Here is a 21,645-nt window from a genome sequence, read left to right as displayed (position 1 = left end):
ACTGAAACAGAATCTTCCAGAAGTGCATGGGAAGCTCTTTGTAGAGGCAACCAACCCAAGTGAAACTGGCACTTCAAAAATAAACTTTTTCCAAGCAGTCAGCCTGTTAGGCTGAAATACTTTCTCATTCCTGATCCTTTCACCAGTGCTCAACTTCCCCCAAAGCAAGAGGAAAGCTCCATGACCTCCATTTTTAATGACCAGGGTGAAAACTGACCCCAGCTGCCTCAGGGGATTGGAGCAAGCAGGAGGTGCCCACATCACCTGTGTGTGTCCCAAAATTTGGGTCAGAGGCTGCTTTCCCCCAGGCAGTGGGTGCTGCTGGCTCCAGGCCAAAGCAGATTGCAGCACAGTGTGCCCTTCACTGTTCCTCACCCAGGGCACCCTGGCAGGGATGGGAACCAGCAGTGCTGTGGCTCCAGGCTCACTGCACTGGCCATGGACCTCCCTTCTCCACAGTGCCCACCCAAAAAGAGCCCTGTCACAGACATCTTTTATGGAAAATCCTTTCCTTAGGATTTTTCCTCCTGAGAAACTGAGAGGCCTCAGGAACAAAATGTAAGCAATGGTTATCTGCTGCTGTGGAATGCAACAGGTAGATCTTTGATTAACCCATGTTGGTTGTTTCTAATTAATGGCCAATTACAATCAGCTGGCTTGGACAGAGAGTCCAAGCCATAACCTTTGTTATCATTCTTTCCTATTCTATTCTTAGCCAGCCTTCTGATGAAATCCTTTCTTCTATTCTTTTAGTATAGTTTTAATATAATATATGTCATAAGATAACAAATCAAACCTTCTGAAACATGGAGTCAGATCCTCGTCTCTTCCCTCATCCTCAGTCCCCTGTGAACACTGTCACAGAGCCCACTGCCTTCTTCTGGGGATGGGTAGAAAGTGGTCTTGGGCACACAGAAGATTTTTTCTCCTTTTCTGTCATCCCCTGGCATTTTGGCCCCCATCCATGCAGCAGGCAGCAGATGACTCTGAGCTCTGTCCTGGGATTTTGGACTTTGTCCAGCTCACCTCTGAATCCTGCTGTGCCCGAGGTCCTTTCCAGAAATTACCCAACTTCTGGGAATCTGGTGCTTCTCCAGGTGTCCCCAGGTTAGAGGAGCTCAGCTCAGTCACCTTGGGGCCACAGGGGCCCTTCTCTCCACCCACCCATCCCCAGCGTGGTTCTTGGCCCATGGATGCACAGAGGGGCCACAAAGCCGCCTCCTCCCTCAGGGCTGGGCATGAGCCAGCTTGGAAGGATCTGTGGCTGGGTGCCTCCATCCTGGCTGGGTCTGGGGGCTCAGCACCACTGACCTGCCTGAGCAGAAGGTAACAACCCCAATTCCCACTGGCTGGCAGGAATTGCAGCATCCAGTAGGCTCTTGGGAAGAGGAATTCATTGGGTGTGTGCAGGACTCACCTTTACCTTGCTCAAAGTTCAGGAAGAGCCCTATGGATTTGCATTTCCCTAAGCATTCCTGCACCCAGAAAGCCTTGAGACCACAGTTCTTGGCTGTGCAGTGTCTTGCATCAAGGTCACAGCTGCTGGCCAATGACACATTGCCCCAATATCAGCGCTCTCTCACACATTTCCCTTCCAGGACATCAGATATACCAAGGTCCATTGTGGATGTTGGTTCTGCAGAGAAATCTCTCTCCAGGATAAATGCTTTGTGTGTCCTCCTGCTGCTGCCAGGAGCAAAGCCAGAGGAACAGGATGGGTTGTTTCTAAATCCAACAGGGAAGGTGTCAACTCACAATTGTCCTCTGAGGTCAAAAGATAGCACAAAGCATCTATAAATTGATGATCCAGTCAGAGTACATTAAATAAATATCTGCCTATTAGTTCAGCTCCAAGAGCCTGAAGGCAAAATAGCTTTTCCTTTATAAACAACAAAGAGCCAATGTTTTCCAAATCAGGTCATCCTTGATTTGGGGATGAACCTCCAAGTATCGCTCTTTAAAGAACTATTATTGTGGCACACTGAAAGACAGCCCATTACAGTGCACATGCCCCATTAGCAGTGATTTATATACACTGACACATTTTTTTCTTTAATTTTCATTTCAAATTCATTTTCCTCTTCCGCATGGCCATAAGGTTCACATTCCTTGTCAGCCCCAGGTGCTCCCCAGGATGACATCCAATGTCCTCACAGCCCACATCAGCAAAAATACCTGGCAGAGCTTTCCAGCAGGAATGGGACAGCCTGGAAAAGCAGCAGCATGGGCTCATCCTGCTGTCACCACATGGAGCCAGCAGCCTCATCAGGTTCTTCACTTTGAGGACCAAGCAAATATTTAACAAGTTCCCCTTGCACTACACCACAGTTCATTATCCGGTCTCCAGAGCTGCTCCAGTCAGTAATATCCTCTAATTGATGTGATTTGGCACTGGGCCATGGAGTTAAATTGATTTGTAGGCCAGCAGGAGACAGCAGATGCCCTTTACACTTGAGGAAAGTGGCATGTGCTGTGTTTACTGGCTGCTGCAGGGGAATGCTGTGGCACCAGATGCCTTTTGGGGTGCAGGAAGGGGCTTGGCCTGCTTGGTGTCCTTGTCACAGCCCCATTGAGTGGCAGGGTGTCACTGCCACCAGGGAGTGCCTGGGGATCACCCCAGTGATGAAATCCCCTCCCTCCTCGGCCCCAGGGATGCTGGTGCACAGGGTGAGAGAGAAACAGGGAATTCCCTTCTCTAAACAGGCCAGGAGGAACAAGGGTGATCTTCTGACCATGACCTTTTGAGGGGTGCCCCAACACAGTCCCCCATCTCTGGGCTGGAACAAAGCCCTTTCTGGGGCAGGAAACTGGCTCCGGTTGTGTAAGGGCAGGAGGAGCAGGGACATCCTGCCTGTTGCCTTCAGTAGTGTTGGTTGTCACATTTCCAAACTGCTTTGGAAATTATTGCCAATTATTTTGCCAATTATTTTAGGGCACTGTCATGCAACTCTTGCTCAGGAAGGTCTACAAGTTTTAACAACTGTATGCAGCTCGGCTCCAGGGTTGCACCTCCAGCATATTAACACTGTGGAAAAAGGAAGCCAGCATGGAATCTCAGCTCTTATCATCAGCCTAGTTCTCTGAATATTTAAGCTGACTTGAAAGCCTCTTTTTATAATTATGAAAAAAACATTAATATGGTAGAAGAGTTAAGAATCTCATTTTCCATTTCAATCACCTTATTCATATTCTGAGAATTTTAGGCCAGCATTGAAATCCTTTTCTTATCACACCAGAAAGCGATATTCACCTTTAAGATATTTATTGACAATTAAAAAGAGTAAGATTACAATCACTCATATAAAAATAATAAATCTGAATAAAGCAGGATGACTGGTGGAGGTGGGAGGATTCCTCCTTGGCTGTCACATCACTCCAGGCCTCATGGATTGGACAGGGCTGGAAGGATTTTTCCTGAGCACTGGCCAAATCCCACACGGAAGCCGTTGCCCTGGCAGTACCCTGGGGACAGAAAACAAGACACAGCTTGTTCTCTGAGGACAGCAGGGTTTAGTGAGGAATAAAAGTGAATAAAGGCATAAAGGGACTAAAACCAAGTGAAAACATCTCAGATATGCAATGAAGGGCAGGAAAAAAGAGCACCTGGAAGAGTTCAAGTGGCTCTGGAATATGAGAAAAAAGAAGCACAAACTGTTAAACACAGCAATATGCAAGTTCAGTGAATTGATCAGAGAACAAACAAGATGTGCCAGCAATATTTCTGTTTTCAAACCTAACTTGCAGCACCATCAATCTACCTGGCAAACTGATTCACTGCCTGGCCCAGCCCTGCAATTAATCAAATAAATCTGGATTCTCTTTCTGCAGCATCAGGACTGCTCTTGGGATGTTGGGATGCTGGCAGCCACAAAGGCAGTCATTAAACCCCTCAAACAGCAGCTCCTACCCTTGCAGAAGCTGTTTCACTGGCTAAAGTGGTTTAGTTCCGTGAGAAATCCAGCATCTGACTGCAAGTTCTCATTAATGCTCTGTTACATAAGAGGGGTGCTGCAGAGCTCAGGGGCTGTGACAGCATCTCTGACCACGGGGCAGCTCTGGGTGTCCCTGCTCCTGTGACATTGGGACAGGGATGCTGCAGCTCCTCCAAGCTGCTCCACAAACAGCAGCCACCACAAAGCTGCAGGCAGAGCAGGGGACACAGCCTGGCCCCTCTGAGAGGTCTGTTCTGCAGCCTTCTGCTACAGCAGCTGATCAAAGGAAGGACAAGTGCCATATGCTGCATTTTAAGGACTGATTTCATAGCTAGAGATGGATTTTCCTGATGGAATACATCACCTGCATGTGATAAAAAGCATCTGCCTTCAAGAAGCCAAGGAGGAGCTCAGCAGAATGGCCCCTAATTCCCACTCTTAGCACAGATCAGGGGAAAACTCCCCTGAGGAAGAGGAAGGGTGGGCTCAAGCTGCAGGGCAGCCAAAGTGACTGCAGCACAAAGAGAGACCCTGCCAGCCCTAACCCACCCTGCAGCTCTCACAGCTGAAATGAAGTTTTCCAAGGCCAGTGGTGTCTCTAAGTGCTTGTGTAAAGCCACAGACACCGTCTTGGTACCTGCCAGGTAATCCTCATCCCTAAGCAGCAGTGGAAAAAGGCACTGCAAGGCTCAGCCCAGCTTCCATGTGCCTCATTAGGCTTCATTGCCAGCTTTCCTTTGAGCAGCAGCTGATGATTTCAGTCCAGTTTGGTTATCCCTGCTGTCAGGCACAATTTAGAGCAGCACACTGAACAGAGCCAGCCCTGGTCTGCCAGCATGCCTGGCCTGAGCTCTGAGAGTGCCAAGGAGCTGCTGAGGGGTTTTGGCTGCCCAGCACCACTAGGAGCCTTCCCCTGCCGTGCTCCCTCCCTGAGACACTTGGGAGAAATACATTTCTCTCATTTTGTGTGTTAAGTCTCTGAAATAGGTCCCAAGTGGGGAGTAAGAATACAGAGCTGAAAGAGGAAACCAGGAATGATGTGTTGAGCACTTTGCAGTGCCTTGGGAGGGGATGGAATAGCACCAGCCCTGCCCCAGGGGTGCCCTAAGGCCCTGGACCTGCCATACATCAATAAATGAACAAATAAATAAATAAATAAATAAACAGGAGCAGCTCCCACACAGCCCCAGCTCCTTGCAATGCCCTGGTGCCACAGCCACAAACGCTGCCAGCGTGAACCAGCCCAGCAGAACAACTGCCCTGGCACTGCCCCCTGCCTTCCCCAGCCTACAGCAATGCCATCATGCCACCTCTAAAGATTAAAGGCATTCAGGATTCAAAGTACTTAATGAATTAACACAGTTTGTTAATTGGGCAGGCAGAGCATGGCTCCTGGGCTTGTCACATCTGTCCCCAGGCTGGCTCCCCATCCCAAATTGTGAGGGGCTCCTTGCCAAAAGGGATAGGAGTGTGCAATCCACAGGGATGTTCATCAGCACTCACTGTACCCTAATTTAGGGCTCCTGGCACAGCCACTGGAGGGAAACTGGGCACTCTGGAGGGCAGTGTGGCACCTGGGATTGCTGCAGGAGTGTCCCTGCATCTGTGGGAGCCTGCAGAGAGCAGCCTCAGGTGGCTCCACCTGAGCACGGACACTCACTGGGCTGGAGGGTGTCAGGGGCACTGGGGACTGCTCAGGTTCACCACCTATGGCTCTCTCTAGAATATTTCAGTCTCCAGCTGTCTCAGCAACTTCTCTGTCAAACTGGCAGCAGCTCACAGAAACAGGATTTTCAAGGCTACTGGATGGGCTGCCAGGCAGGAGGCACTGGAATTGCCAGGGAACTGGAATATATACATTCCAGTATATATTTGACATTTATTTATGTATATTATATATATATAAAAATATATAGTATATATATATATACTATATATATAGTATATATATAGTAAATATATAGTATATAGTATACTACATATATTTACTATATATTTACTATATATATAGTAAACATATAGTATATATACTATATATATTTTACAGTATATATTACAGTATATTATCCAGTATATATTTTACATTTACATATTATCCATTTTTTCTTAATCACAGAAAATTCTTCACTTTTTCTAGGGTTTTTTTTCCCAGAGAAAACCAGTTTATAATTTTAAACTGTTTTGTTAAAAACCCTAGGAGTCCAGGTTGGGTTGAGCCCAGGCTCACAGGCACACATTAACATCACACCACGAGGCAGCTGCCCAGGAGTTTGTCACTCACATTTTCTCTGCCCTCAGTCACACTGTGAAGCCTTTCCCCATTGCCTGAGCCATGTGCAGACATCTCTGGTCACATCAGCAGGACGCAGCTGCTCAGAGCCAGGGGTGGCACTGGCTGGGGCTCAGCTGTGACACAGAACATCCCCCAGGACATTCCCCAAAATCCCAGCAGGTCACACAGCAAAGACACTGCAGGCTTGAAACAAAAGTTTCTCATGGCTGTCCTTGCCAAATATTTGCACCCCAAAGATGAGAGGAAAGGAAAAAATCGATTTGTTTTGCACTAGGCTTTGGGTTAAAAAGAAGTGGGAGTGGGATTTAGATCACAAAACACTGTGGTAGATTTTAATTCATAAAATCCTTTGATTACCAAGATGAAAACTAAAACCATGTCTCAGCATGAAACTGCTCTCAAGCAGAGCCCTCTTCAAAGGGGAACTGGTTAGCTGCTCCAGAAGGTTCCATGCTGTTTCACTCATACTTGATTTGCAACACACTTCACTGAATAGGTCTAGGTTACAAATGAAATACTATTTGAAAAATAACTTTTCCTAGCATTTGCCAAGTTGTACTGTGGTGTAAACAATTCAACAATTCAACGATCAACTGCTCCTACTCCTGGAGTATTTTTACCCATAAAGGCAAACCTACCTCCATCATCTCCTTGGTGCTCACACAGTGGCATAGCAAGAGCATCAGGGACTTAGCAAAGCAAATAATCCATTCTAGAGAGCATTTATGGCAGGGAAATATCCATCCACAGCTTTGGCCTCCTCACAGGCAGGATGGAAACAGCTGTGCTCGCATGGCAGGTGTGCTCAGAACAGCCCAGCTCCACACCAGGGCTGTGCTGCTGGCTCAGCCCATGGCCGTGTGTCCTTGCTGCAGTGCCAGAGCAGCTCTCCAGCCCTTACCTGTCAGAATGACTCCATCTCCATCCTGCAGGAACTTCCGACACTGCCCACTGCCGAGAGGGATTTCTTTTGTGCCATTCCAGGACAGCTCCAGCATGGAGCCAAAGCTCTCTGGCTCCTGCAGAAAGAGTTCAGAAACAAATAAACAATGTTTTAGTGTCTTTCCTGCTGTTCAGCTTCTTGCTGCTGGGAGCAGACACACAATGTTACCTCTACAGGACAGAGTTTTGCTGTTGAATTAATTCATTGATGCATTGGGTCCTTTTCCTGACTTTGCATTTTATTTTCTTGCTGGCTATTAGCAATGATGCTTACAGCTGTTATCTGGTGTATTTAACATAGTGTTCAACCTGTAAAAGCAGTTTGGGTCTGCCACAGCAAGAATGGAAAGAAGTGGAGGAGATTTCTACAAATCCAGTGCTTTTCTGTAATCACTTTCAGATTTTTAATTGCATTTTGTTCTTCAGAAGAGCAAAGCTCTTTGTGAGTCTTTAATGTCTTCTGCTGTACAATAATGTGAAGATTCAAAAAGCACCTCAGAAATGCTCAAAAGTGAACTACAGGCATCCCAGCTTGCAAACAACCTACCTGAGGCTGTCTTTGAGACAGCATGTACAGGATTTGTGTTTGGTGGTTCAGAAAGTGAGGGCTGCCCATTTTTTGCAGCCCCAGTCCAAATGGCAGCTCAAGGGGAGTAAAAGCTTGTGAAGCTGGCTCCAGCTTCATTGGAGAAACTAAAAGTTATACCCAGGCATCTTTTACATTCTTTTCGGAAATAAAAAGCTGCATTTCATAGAGGGCAAATGGATTGTGAGGATGCATCCACACAGAAGTTATTTTGCATCTGTTGTAAAATAGTCAGAGAAACAAGTACAGGAGAGATCAAAACCCCAAAACTCAACAACATAATAAAACCAGCCAAGCAGAAACCCTACCCAAACCAAACCCCTTCTCAGTGTGAATCTGGGGCTACCAAAGCAGCACCCCAGAGTGCCTGGGAGAGAGCTGCAGATGGGTTTGTGGTGCTCAGGTCAGGAAGGGCTCAGCCCCAAGCCCTGCTCTGCTGGCTCTGGGTTGCTGACCAGTGATTGTCGTGGTTCCAACACTTACAGGTCCACTGATGGTGCCAGAGGCCAGCAGGTCTCCAGGCCTGAGGTTGCAGCCATTGATGGAATGATGAGCCAGCTGCTGCTTCATGGTCCAGTACATGTGCTGGAGGAAGGAGGAACAGGGGCTGAAGCAAGGAGGCAACAAAGGACAAACTTCTCTGGTGGCCATTAGGCTGTGCAGAGTGGAGGCATGCGCCTATGGCATTCATAAACCCCACACTTTAACATGCAATTTAGTCCCTTAAAATTTTTTCACAGACATCTTTTATGAAAAATCCTTTCTTTAGTATTTTCATCTCCTGAGAAGCTGAGAGGCCTCAGGAACAAAATGTAAACATTGATTATCTGCTGCTGTGGAATGCAACAGGTGCATCTGTGATTGGTCTCATGTGGTTGTTTCTAATTAATGGCCAATCACAGTCAGCTGGCTCGGACTCTCTGTCCGAGCCACAAACCCTTGTTATTCATTCTTTCTTTTTCTATTCTTAGCTGGCCTTCTGATGAAATCCTTTCTTCTATTCTTTTAGTATAGTTTTAATATAATATATATAATAAAATAATAAATCAAGCCTTCTGAAACATGGAGTCAGATCCTCGTCTCTTCCCTCTTCCTCAGACCCCTGTGAACACGGTCACAAAATTTTTCTTATTTCAGCTGGATTTAATTTTTCCTTTTCTTCCCCTCTAAGGCCAGTACTGCTGACCCAAGCTCCATGATTACACCCAGTATTTTAACAGCCTTGTAGAAAAATCTACTTATTACTGATTTGCTGACTACTGATTTACTGATTAAGGTAATTACTATGCAAAGAGCCAAATGTGAATATGAAATGGATTGAGAACTGCTGCAGCTGGCACATAAATCTCCTGGTTTCAATCAGGGGGTGGAGGCAGAGCCACAGAGGGGATGGGGCAGACCCAGGCTCAGGCTGGCAGCAGTGAGTGGCATCCAAATCAGAGCTGTGGCTGCAGAGCTGCATTGCAAGAGACAATTACCTGCCAAATGCACAGAGCTTAGGATGCTCTGAGCACCCCAAAGTGAGCAGCAGGCAGAGCTGCCCCCTTCACCAAGTATTCAGGTGTTCCCACCTCACAGGGGGGAACCATCACCATCTTAATTTCATCTTTCAAAAATGTTTTTCATTTTTAGAAAATTTTGGACTGCTCAGGGAGGTGGTGGATTCACCATACCTGGACGTGTTCAAAAGGTGTGTGGGTGTGAGGGATGTGGTTTAGTCATGGGCTTGGCAGTCCTGGGCTCATATTCGGACTCAATGATCTTGGAGGTCTTTTCCAACCTTAGTGGTTCTATGATCCTGTTCTATGAGTCTAATGCAAAAAGCAGGGTTTGAAATTGCCTGGGCTGGAGCTGATGGCATCAGCAAGATTGCAAATAAACAAAAGATACTGGAGCCTTACCTTGAAATTGGATCTGCATATAGTAGCTGGCGTGCTCATTCCTTCTCCTGCAGAAAATAAAGGATAAAAAAGAGAGAAGCAATTTGTTTGTGTTGGATGAATGATGTCGGAGTCTTTTTATTTTACAGATGAATGGAGACTTCTTTTATCACTGTAATCCCTAATGAGAGAGCAGTAATAACATTTTCTATTGCTATGAAGACTGGGATTTCATAGAAAACAAGTGTGTGGGTTGCACTGGAGCAGCATCAAGCTGCCCATTTCCCACCCTCTGCTCTCCTGTGGGAGAAACACCTGGACCAAGTGGTCAGCAGGGCCCTAGGGAGGGGGCTGAGCTGGGTTAACATCTGGATCCCCCAAAATCTGCTGATTCCATGCCCTGGTGAGCCCTGGCTGTGCAGGGAGGCCCCTCAGGGACCCTCAAGGGGAGCACTCCCTGCCTGGCACAGTGCTGCACAGCCAGCAGGGAGCAGAGCAGCTCTGCCCCTTTCCCTGGGCAAAGCAGAAGAAGAAGGAGCACACAAAATTTAATTGGCAACCGCAGCTTTGCAACCCACTCAGCTTTGCCATACCTTTAATGGCAACAAAGAGCTTGATGTCAAAAGTGTAGGGCTCTTTATCCTGAAGGTAGGGCAGCGGCTTGGGATCCTAAAGGAACATCAAACACATCATAAACCAAAAGGAATTTAACAATCCACAAGACATTCCAGTGAGTGTTGGTGTACCCAGCCTGTGCTGCACAACCCGTTCACTTCACCATTCTTGCTGCTCAGATTATCACTTTTCTTTGGTCTCATGCACACACCTTTAAAGATCTTTCTGAACAGACATGATATCCATGTAATCCAATTCCTTTTTCTGCACAAGGTTTGCAAAAGCCATGCCCATCATTTCATTGTGGATGTTAATCCAGCACAAACAGAGTGCCAGCACTCCTTTGCTCTCTGCCTGCACAAAGATGGTGAGGTCTCTGCAAGACTCTGTTATCTATTCCAGTTTTAACCACCTGCACAATGCAGACAACTGGAAATGCTTGAACAAAGTGCTCTGGCTTGACTCCAGCCTCTCTCCGCCACTTGCTGCTACCAAAGACCCAGAAGAAGCTCTGATTAGTTTATTTTCCAGGTGTTTTAAAGATGATTTTTCTGCCCCCCTCAAGCAGAATGACAGCACAACACGTGCCAGGGCCAGTGACATCAATGCACTTGGACTCAGAGGGCCCTGGTTGCCTTCATCTGCTCAGAAGCAGAATCCCAGCTGTGAATTCCATGGAGACAATCCTTGGCATGGAGGCAGCTCAGTGATTTCTGCTGATGCCACCTTCCAGCTCTGCTGACATTTTCCCAGCACTGCTTTTCCTTTATTTCAACCTTTTCTCTTGCTGACCTGCACGGGGTTTGGCAGCACAAATGGCATGAGAGCTTCCATGGTGACAACCCAGGGAGAGATGGTTGTGCCAAGGCTTTTGCTCAGGAAGGGACCCAGAGGAACATATTCCCACTTCTGGATGTCACGGGCTGGGAAAAGAACATTCAAAGCAATGCAGGTAAATATATCCTGGCAATTGCACATCCATCAGACCAATGAAAGAGTAACATGAATTGAAATTGCTACCCCCAGCCATTTCCAGCTGTTGTGCTCAAATCCTAATTTAAATCCATCCATTTTCAACCCAATTTTCTTAGATCAGCTAGATTAGGATGATAAATCAGCAATGAGTAAAACAAACCAGATCATCCCCATATAACCAGTATTTTTACCCCTACTTTAATTTTTTATAATTTATAATATTTATAATAAATATATATAAAATTTATTATATATAATTAATAATATATAAATTATACAAATAAATTTATAATAGTCCTTTTATACCCAGCTAATGGTCTTTGCCAGCCATAGGGATAATTTCAACAAGTTAAATCTTTGCAGAGACTGAGGGATTTGTGATTGCCAAACTTCCTTTTCCTTACACTGAAATCAATCACCATCCTTGATATCACCATTGTTATGACTCCTCCATCCCTGCCCGGAAGGAACTAGACTGAAATTAGCCCTTTCAGAAGTAAATAAATCTTCATTAGGCATCAGTTTCTGGTTCTACTAATTGATCAAAGATGAATTGATACAGGCAACACTTCATTTTCTCCCCTTTCAGTGGCACCAGTGTTTTCAGTGCTCAGTTCTGCTATCAGAATATGGAATTTGTGCCTCTCTGGGGTTTCCCGTGGTGCTGCGCTCACCGCTCCAGTCGTTCATCAGCACCATCCCAAAGATGTGCTCCTGGGCCCTGCTGATGGGAATGGGCTCCCCAAACTTGTTTCCAGGACCTACAAAGAACGCCTGAAATAAAAAATAAATAAAAAAATAAAAAAGCAATGTGTTGATTATGTTTTTGGAGTTAGAAATTTTTACTGCACAGAGAATTATGGAACTGCAGCAACAGAGGCTGGACAGGATGAGTTTTGCACCATTTCCCACACACATTTGGACAAAACCCATGGCCTGCTCCCCTTTTCTTCCCCTCCATGAAGCTGGCAGGCTTGAATTACTTAAGAGCTCTGTGTTGCTAAGAGACAGGAATTAAACAAGGGCACGATGTTGTCAAAACGCAGGAGGAAAAAATGGTCCCTCCTAATTGGAGGCCGGATGCAGAACAGGTTTGCCCACTGAAGGGCTGATTGCTGCAGACAGGGAACAGGAAGGAGTTTAAAGTCATCCAGGGGGATGCTGAATGTGGCTGGAGCCTGATGAGACAGTGGGGAAAAACAGGTGGAGAAATGTGCCCACCAAGTAAAGCAGGCCATGAACTGGGTGCCTGCACTCATTCCCTTAGAAAACCACAGCCTGCACATGCAGAGGATTTTATAGGAAAACTCAGCTGTCTCTTTCTGTCTACAATGTGGAAGTTTTCCCTTCTGTTCTTGCAGCAGCCAGCAGCAGAGCTCAGGCTGGAAGGCAGAGCCATGGCAGCGCCTTGGGAACCCCACTTTGTGGGGCTGCATCTCCCCTGACAGCATTAAAGAGTTTCACCACATTTTTATAACCATTTCCATCAATATTACACTTCTTCCAGTACTTTTTAAAAAGGGATTGGGAATAAAACATACAAAAATTATATAAGCTATTAAAATGATATAAATCTTAATAGAATCCCATGGAACCCTCCCTTCTGGACCACACTAAGCCACAGCATGATGTGCCTTCCCACCATGTTTTTTTACAACACCCACAGCACAGGTTTTTACTTTCCAGGCAGGAAAATCAGGAGTTTGAATCCCACTGCCAAGAACTCAGGGTTTCCTCTGCTCCAGCACAAGGTGCAGACAGCCTGGACTGCAAACCCCAGTGTCCATTGATGGATCCTGGCTTCAGAGGTAACTGCTGACCAGGAAATGGGCTGTGGTGGCTGTGGAAAAGAATTCTGCTGCCTGACTGCACCACTGGTGCTCAGCTTTGGCCAGGTGAGCTTTTTCCAGCCTGAGAGCTGTGTGAGCAAACCTCCCAGTGAGCTAAGGCACCCTGCTCCTCACCCAAAGCAAAGGTTTGTGCCACAGAAATCCTTACTGCCTGCAGCACTGACAGCTCAGAGAGGAACACAGGACTGTAAATACGGGACATTCAATTTAGAAGAAGCTAAATCCACCCTTTCTTCCCTGTTTTAATATATTTGAAGTCATAAGGAGAAAAAAGCCTCTCACCATTTCTAACTCGATATCCAGACGCTTACAAGCACCAAACACTGGAGGTTTATCTGTGGGTAGAAGCAAGAATATATCACAAAAGGGAGGCAGCTAGGGAAATAGAAATAATGGCCAAAAAGAAACAGCAGCTGGTGCTGCTTGGCAAGGAACAGAAAATGGACTTAAACCAGGGTTTTCTCTTGCCCTGACCCCAGGCTAGGCTTTAGGCAAGGCATCCCAGACCCCTCCACTCCACTACTCTATGATGTGGAGCTAAATTACAGGATAAAAGAAATAAGAATCCAGATTAAAATGCCCCCAGAACTCACCATTGTCAGGTTTTGTTTGTCCCACAGGTCTCCTGATGGGCGTCCCAGACACCACAACAGACGATGCCCGGCCGTGGTAACCCACAGGTAAATGCAGCCTTGAGAAAGAGCACAGGCCTGGGTTAGCTGGGTGCCAGAGCAGCTTTTGGGGTGGAAGCACCACGGGAGTGTGGGGTACAAGGAGAAGGAAGGAGCTCTGCATGCATGTGCACAGACCTCAGCACATTACTCTGATATAAGGATGGAAGCTAAATATAATATAATAACAAAGCCTTGCTGCAGTCTTAGTGCACTGCTGTGCCACTGCTCCAATTAATTTCTTGGATCTTAAATTCTGCTCTCTTGTCACTCAGCAAAACCTAATTTTTTAGGTATATCTGTCTTTGAACTGGGGGGCTGCACAGTAACTGGTGTGGCCCCTGCAATGAAGGGCAGTGCAGATTCAGCTGAGGCTGGGGATGTGTAGAATTTGGTTCTGATATTGAACCCTGGACAACACTGCTTCTCATCTGCTATGAACTGAAACCAGTGTGATCCTGAAAAACTACTCAGACCTTTAAAACATCTTACATATGTAAGGATAAGCCTGCAAAATAATGCTGCACTAGGGAACAATCCAAGGCACCCACCAGTTCGGCATCAGAGCATTCTCCTTCCCCCTGAACATGATCCCAACGTTTGTGGCATGCTGGCGCGAGGAATAGAAGTCAGTGTAATCTCCTGCATGGGGAAAGAAGCCATAAAACAGGGATCAGTGGCAGCCAAGGCCCTCACCTGTGGGGGCTGAAGCACCTCACCCACTGCCAGGGATGGAGGGAGCAGAGAAGGAGACAGCGGGAGTGCTCGGGTGTCACAGACATCTTTTATGAAAAATCTTTTTTTCAAAGATTTTTCCTCCTGAGAAGCTGAGAAGCCTTAGGAACAAAATGTAAATAATGGTTATCTGCTGCTGTGGAATGCAACAGGTAGATCTGTGATTAACCCACGTTAGTTGTTTCTAATTAATGGCCAATCACAGTCAGCTGGCTTGGACAGAGAGTCCGAGCCATAACCTTTGTTATCATTCTTTCCTGTTCTATTCTTAGCTAGCCTTCTGAGGAAATCCTTTCTTCTATTCTTTCAGTATAGTTTTAATGTAATATATATCATAAAATAATAAATCAAGCCTTCTGAAACATGGAGTCAGATCCTCATCTCTTCCCTCATCCTCGGACCCCTGTGAGCACTGTCACACTCGGGGATGTCAGTGATAGCATAAAGGGGTGATTAACGGTTCACCTATACATTATGCAGACAAAAATGGCTTTTTTATTTTTTAAATCCCCAGTAGAGTAGAGGAGGGGAAAGGCAGGACATAAAGCAGCAGCCCCCTTTCCATAGTGAAGCAATTCCCGCTGCTTTCCCTGCAGCCGGCGGTAGCAGCGCAGGGACCCGGGCGATACTCAGGACATCTGCTGCCCTCTGCTGCCATCCCTGCAAACAGCTCCCACTCCTGAGCCACGGGAAAACACAGCAATGAGGGGAAAACACCGTCTGGGAGGCTGTATTTGCATAATCTTGATCAGGGAGCTCCAGGTGCATCCAGCAGTGAGTTATCCCCTGCAGTTCAGCCTCCCAGAGGGGGACCCAGCCAGCCAGGAGAGGCAGGAACCACACACAGGACAGAGCTGCACCTAAGGGCTGTGGGTATATTTAGGGAATCCTGAATATGCCTCATTTCTGTGGGATGCAGCTCAGTCACACCAGGGCAGTCCATTCCCAGTAGCCGTGGGAGCCAGGAACCAGCAATTGTCTGACAGGGCATGTTCAACATGAAACTATTTCCAGGAACTCCCCATGGTTCCTCTAGGACAGGCTAGACTTTGTCCCAAGCCAGGGCTGTGCCCCCAGGAAGGCAAAACAGAGCTTGAATAGAAGATGAGCAAGTTCACATCCCTGTTCCTGCGCAGGTCATGCCGTCAAGTGACTTTGGTCAGGTTGGTTTGGGTCCAAACACAAACTCCTGCTAAAATCAGGAAATGTTCATGTGTCCATATGAATATAGGAATCCCAAAGCAGTCCTCCTGGGAGTGGAGGCAAGATCTGGGATGCAGAGTGGAAACTCAGACTTGTTCATGAGGCTGTGCCAGAATATCTGCCTTGGAAACTTTGCAACATCTGAAATATTTTCTGATGGCAAAAGGGGAAATTGTTGGAAACTGAACAAGTGTTTCTTTCCTGGCTCTAGTCACAAAGGCCTGTGGTGATGCCAAGCTGATGATAGGAGTTATGTACCACCAGACACCACTGATTTAGTGGAAATTGCATCCAGGAGTGCTCTGGCTGCTATTGAGCTTCCCCAGGCTTTTATTCTTGTGCCACAGACAGCACCTAGCTTTCATTATGTGCAATAATCTCCTTGTGGCTGCTGCAGAGCCCATTCCCTGTCACAGCTGTGATGTGTCTGTCTGGGGCAGCTGGAAATGAAGCAGCTGCTCCTGTGGGAGCTCAGGGCAGTGCCCAGGAGCCCCTGGCTGCCCCCACACTCACCAATGTGCGCAGGCAGGTGCATCGTCACAGCAGCTTGAGGCACAAATGCCCTGAAATGAAAAATGATGCCTTCAGATCTCGGAAAACTTGCAGCTCCCATCCCTAAGAAGGGGGACTTGCTCTCCCAGTTCCTTCCTTAATTTAGTTTGCAAAAAAACTAAAAAATAATAAACTGGCAGAAAAGCTGGTGACTGCCCAGGCTGCTGTTCCTGGAAGCAGCTGCCAGGGGCTGAGTGAGAAGGGGGCAGCCCTGGATTCCCGAGGGGCACAGAGAAATCCCAAAGCCCTGCCCAGGACAGCACTGCCTCTGCTGCGTAGGAAGGATGAGCTCATGGCTCTTGAGGGTCTGATTCCAACTGCTGGCCCTGCTCATGTGGCAAGCAGCAGCTCAACCCCTAAAATCCTAAATCCTGCCTAATTCTGGCAGGACAGGGAGGAACAATTCCTGCTCACTGCCAGGGCAGGTATTGTGGTGCCTAAAGCATCAAAAGGAGAGGTGTGGGCTTGATGGACACCCACATTTTCCATCAGCACAGAACAGAGCAGAGTCTCCTGTCCCTACACCACTGCACAGCCCCAAAGCTGAAGCCAATTTGTGACCACATGCTCAGTTTTAGCAAAGTCAAGTAGCAAAGTCACTGAGGACAAACTGGGGATGTCCCTTTCCTGCTCCAGGTGTGACAGGCAGGTGGGAGAGGTGGAGACCCTTGAACCATATCTGCATGGAAGGAGTGGGGTGGCCAGAGCACCAGCCCAGCCCCACAGAGAGGCAGCAGCAGCAGCTCTGGACACACCCAGGGCAGAGCTGGCTGTTCCCAGGAGCAGGGTGACACCCTGGATCTGCGGGCAGTCACGGGATTAATCAGAGATTAATCTTTGGGTAATTAAGAGAAGGAAGCACTGGATGTGCCCAAACCCCAGTTCATTCCCACGCAGGTGGCCACGTCAGAGTGTTGGTTTTGGTGTGCTGTCACTCAGGTGACACAGGGCACAGCTGCCACCTCCCCGTGCCACTGTCTGCTCCCTCACCTCCTCCTCAGCTCCGTGTTGTCCCTCAGGGTGGGCTCTGCAGCTGACAGCAGCTTCTGCAGCAGCGCCCTGGCCTCGCTCCACGCCGGCCAGCCCAGCCCCATGAAGGCATTCAGGGTGGGCTGGCAGTGACACACAGGGGCAGGGACAGAGAAAAAATCACATTTTACTTATCCTTCACTGCAGGAAGATGTCCCACACTCCCATCCCAGTGCTGGATGCCCGTGCCCGGGGTTATGGGGCTGTGGCTGCCCAGAGCACCCATCCCCTGCCCATGGCTGCCCACATCCCCATCACACCCCACAAGTCCTCTGCAGCAGGACCTGCTGCATGCTGGCATCACCCATCCTTACACACCACTGCAGGCCCTGCTGGATTTGATATCTCAGCCAGCTCTAGACAGAGGTTTTTCATATTTATCCTTTACACAACCTCCCTGTCATTAATACCCCACCCATCGAGTGCTGAGGGCATAAGCAGGAGTGAATTAACATTTAGGCTTCAGACATCTGCATTACCAAAGGATGATGACTCTTTCCTGGAAAATGACCTTTGGACCCCCCAATGCCCCTGCTGTCCTTGCTGTCACACCTGTGATGGTTTTTGCTCTACCAGAACCTGCCTGACAACATATTTCCAGTTCATGTTCTTTATCTTCTCACCACAAGCTGCCAAAGTGCCTTATGGAATATTTGTTAAATGCTTGTGGAAATTAGAACAGACTCTGATAAATACCTGGTCAAAGACGTGCTGGTGTTTGGCAAGAGCTGGTCCATTGAAAAGGTGTTTGATGATGCTGAGATCCAAAATCTGGTCCCCAATAGCTACCCCAATCCTGTGCCGAGGCTGCAAAGCAGCAAGAGGAGGGGGGAAGAGAGGAAAAGTTTATGCTTGTAGCCAAAAATGCCCCAAAGAGGGCGTAGGGGGAGACAGTGACCACAGAGAGTCCAGGACAATGGTCTGGTACCACAGCAATGAACCTTCAAGAGCCGTCTGAGTCTGGCTGCTGAAAAAGGTTAAGCCCTATGGGCAGAGCATCTCTGCAGACTCCCTGCAGACCTTGAGGGTGGAAAAGAGCCTCATCCCCATCTTTTGGGGAAAGAATAGCACAACAAGCAGAGGTTTCTCTTCCTGCCCTCTTTCCCCTAGAAGGAGGCTGACGCGCTCATTAACACCCCTCATTAACGACAAGCATTGCAGAATAAGCCCATACATCTGCAGTATGCTGGGAAGAGGGAAAACACTCCTGCTCCTCCTGCCAGTGGGGAACAGAGGCATAGAGAGGACATGGGCAGGGTGAATTCCATCCCTGTGGGCATGCCATTGGAGAAACAGCCATTTCTGCAGCCCAGCTCCTCCCCAGAGGACTGAGGGTGCTCTGGGGGTGCCAGGGGACACACCATGCCCAGTCACATGGTTTCTGTGCCTCGCTGGACGAGGCTGCCCTACCCTGCACCATCCATCCTCACAGCACACCAGGAGCTCAGGAGCAGCACACCGAGCCCAGGCTGGATCCTGGCTGCAGGAACAGCATCCCACACATGGGAAATGGCACAGATGCAGCCCAGGAGACAAAGCTCCTGTTCATGGCCCGGGCCGTGCGGAGCCAGCGGCGACAGACCCAGGGCAGCTGCACGGGGCAGAAACACACCACAGCCTCCATCATTGTGTCTCTGGGCAAAGAGAGACAAGCTATTACAGCCACTCTGAAAAGCAGCTCACCAAAATAACCATCTTCAAAGATGCATGCTATTAAACCTATTTTTCAACCTTTAATTTCCAAACAAGATTCCAAATGTGGTAGTAGGCACTTATTCAGCAAACATTCCTGCAGAAAAAAACTAAAGGTCATGTCAGGTTAATTTGTAACTGGGATAGTCAGGAATGACACCAATTGTTTTAGCCTGAAATGATTAAAACATTCAGCTACCGTCAGAACATTGTTCTCCTAAATAATTTCTGTAAGTCTTGCCTGTCATTTCTCAGGGTTTGAGTGAAGATGTCTTTTTCAGAGAACAGTTACTGAGGAAGGCAGAAAAATAATCCAAACTTGCTAGATAACAGCATGCACATCTTGGAATAGATTAAACACACCATCTCATTTTATCTTCAGAAAATACCACTTCAGAAAACACAATCTTCAGGTTATTTTATTTTTTTTAACCTACATGGATAACTAGCAGAAACCAGAAGATAATGATGAAGTTTCCATAAGCAATGACAAATAAATTCTCCACTTTTTCCTTCTGACAAGCAGCTCTTGGCTAGTTTTCCTTTCTCCAGGAGCTCCATCCTGTCAGGCACTCAGAGGTGTGAGGTTCAGCCTAGCTGGGCTCAGTTCGCATGAAAATTGGGAATTGAGAGCTACCTCCTTGGTAGAAAGGTTGAGTCATGTTTTCTTATGTGATCATTATAAAATAGAAGGCCTGGAGCTGGCTCAGCTGGCAGGCTTTGGGCCCAGCTTTAAACATGACACATTTGCACACACTTAATGCAGCATTACATAAACATACATCCAATAGAACACAATGGGTCAGCTGCAAAAACAGGTAAAACACATATTTGGTGTCCTGGTTTAATGCTTTGGCAGCCACCAGCAAAACTCCTCAAGAGCAGTAGTTAATGGGGTTTCTTAAGGGTCACGGTGTGAAGAGAATGAAAGACCAAGTTAAAAATTAAAAAATGGAGTGTGAAATGTACTGTGCCTCTACATAGGGAGTGGAAGGGTCAAACACAGAGTAAATGATGTCACAGAAATTATCAAAACCACACAAGAGCTACTGTACATATTAGCCAAAGTATTTCTCATCAGTATTACCACTTCTGATTTCTTTTGTGCAGTTTCAAAGAAGCTGTAATCAAAATAACCACACTAAGGAAACAGACAATGTGTCAACTATTGTGTCAACAGCTTTGCCATCAGGTCAGGAAGCCCATGAGTGTCTCAGGCTGGGAAATCTCCCTTTATCCCACATTGCTGGGAAATTCTGCTCTCCCATAGCCCTGGAACAATTACAACATCCCAAGAACAAAGTTTGCTGTTACTCACCTCCTCCTTCGTGGAGAAAACCCCATAGGGGAGGTTTTGGAGAGGAAAATCTGAGTCCTTGTCTACCTGGATGAAAGACATGCTGATCCCTGAGCAGCCCCTGCTTACACACAGCTCCCACCTCCCAGGTGCTTCACACCTTCCTCGGAGGAAGATCCTCTCCAGGTGCTGCAACCCGGAGCAGAGGAGCATCAAATCCCACCCTCTGTCCTCAGGCACAAACCAATCCCTGCTCCGTGGCCATCCCACCCCCTGCCCGGGCCCTGGCAGTGGTTAATCAGTGCCAGGGGTTGGCCTGAGTCAGCAGCTGGGAGCTGCTCCCAGCCAGGCAGTGACCCTGGTGAAGGGGGGTCCTCTCCTCACAGGTACTGCCCTGGGGGTATTTAGATGTGCAGATGTGGCACTGAATTTAGGGGTAGACTTGATGTTCTTGGAGGTCTCTTCCAGCCTTAACACTTTCATGATTTTACAAACTCTCATATGAAACTGAGGCCTTCCTGTAACAGGTAACTCGCTGGGGGTGAAGGATCCAGCAGCTCTAAACTGCCCTGGTTTCACTTTGGAGGGGTCATTTATGTGCCAGGGCCCTGGTGAAATGATTATGTCCACACTGATTCTCCCACCACAAGCTCAGCAGCCCTTGGGAAATTGCACAATTCACACCTGAAACTGCACCTTTTGTGGTTTTCACTTTTGCAATGCTGCTGCACCTCGTCAAGTTCTTCCATTTTCTCCAGATAGTTCCACCACCTTAAAACCAGAGACATGTGCAGCCAACCAAAAAGAACAGGGAGGCTGGTGCCTCTGCTCCCAGTGCCAGCATTCTCCCACCTCCAGCACAAAATTCACTCATTGTCAGTAGAAGCCAATGAGGGAACATCCTTGAAATTAGAACTAAATAATAAAGGCCACATCTTTCCAATAAAAACAGGAAGACACTTGTGACAGCCAAGCCAAAGAACTGGATTGCTGCTCAACCTTTTTTTGTTTCTTTTTTGGCAGTCACTAGAAGAAATGCAGCAAATGGTACAGCCACAGATTGTACAGTGGTACAGTGCAAGATGATATAACAGCATCATCTGTGACAGCTGCTCACTCACTGAGACACAAGCTCACAAGGTGCTGTTTGAAAAGGGGTCTTATTTAAACATCACAATGCCTAGCTTGTAGAAGATTTCCTGTAAAATTTCCCCTGACTGTTGGAAATGTTTTAAACACAGTGAAGAGGTTTTGTGGACAGACTATAGAATCTGGGCTGTAGAACCAGCTCATTCCAAAACTGAAACAAAACCACACTGAAAACCTGTTCCAGTACAGAGATCAACATGAGGAGACACCCAAGCATTTTGTAGTGCTGTGAATGTGCTGGTGT

The 21,645-nt window shown here is 47.3% G+C and overlaps 1 protein-coding gene across 1 annotated transcript; it reads right to left on the bottom strand.

The window, feature by feature from the left end:
- Window positions 1–3,245: 3,245 nt before the first annotated feature.
- On the bottom strand, window positions 3,246–20,474 carry FAH (fumarylacetoacetate hydrolase). Its single transcript, XM_005483419.4, has 14 exons — window positions 20,274–20,474; window positions 17,960–18,070; window positions 17,225–17,346; window positions 16,196–16,245; window positions 14,296–14,386; window positions 13,667–13,764; window positions 13,356–13,408; window positions 11,898–11,997; window positions 11,041–11,171; window positions 10,227–10,302; window positions 9,655–9,701; window positions 8,237–8,338; window positions 7,127–7,244; window positions 3,246–3,462 (listed from the first exon to the last, which is right to left on the bottom strand). Exons 1-14 carry the CDS (start codon window positions 20,463–20,465, stop codon window positions 3,383–3,385), a joined length of 1,371 nt encoding a protein of 456 aa, XP_005483476.4. The 5' UTR covers window positions 20,466–20,474; the 3' UTR covers window positions 3,246–3,382.
- Window positions 20,475–21,645: the final 1,171 nt, after the last annotated feature.

This window comes from Zonotrichia albicollis, chromosome 11 (assembly GCF_047830755.1).
Source record: "Zonotrichia albicollis isolate bZonAlb1 chromosome 11, bZonAlb1.hap1, whole genome shotgun sequence".
Lineage (NCBI taxonomy): Eukaryota > Metazoa > Chordata > Aves > Passeriformes > Passerellidae > Zonotrichia > Zonotrichia albicollis.
The sequence above is the reverse complement of the archived record's forward strand: the minus strand, read 5'-3'. Positions and strand labels throughout refer to the sequence as shown.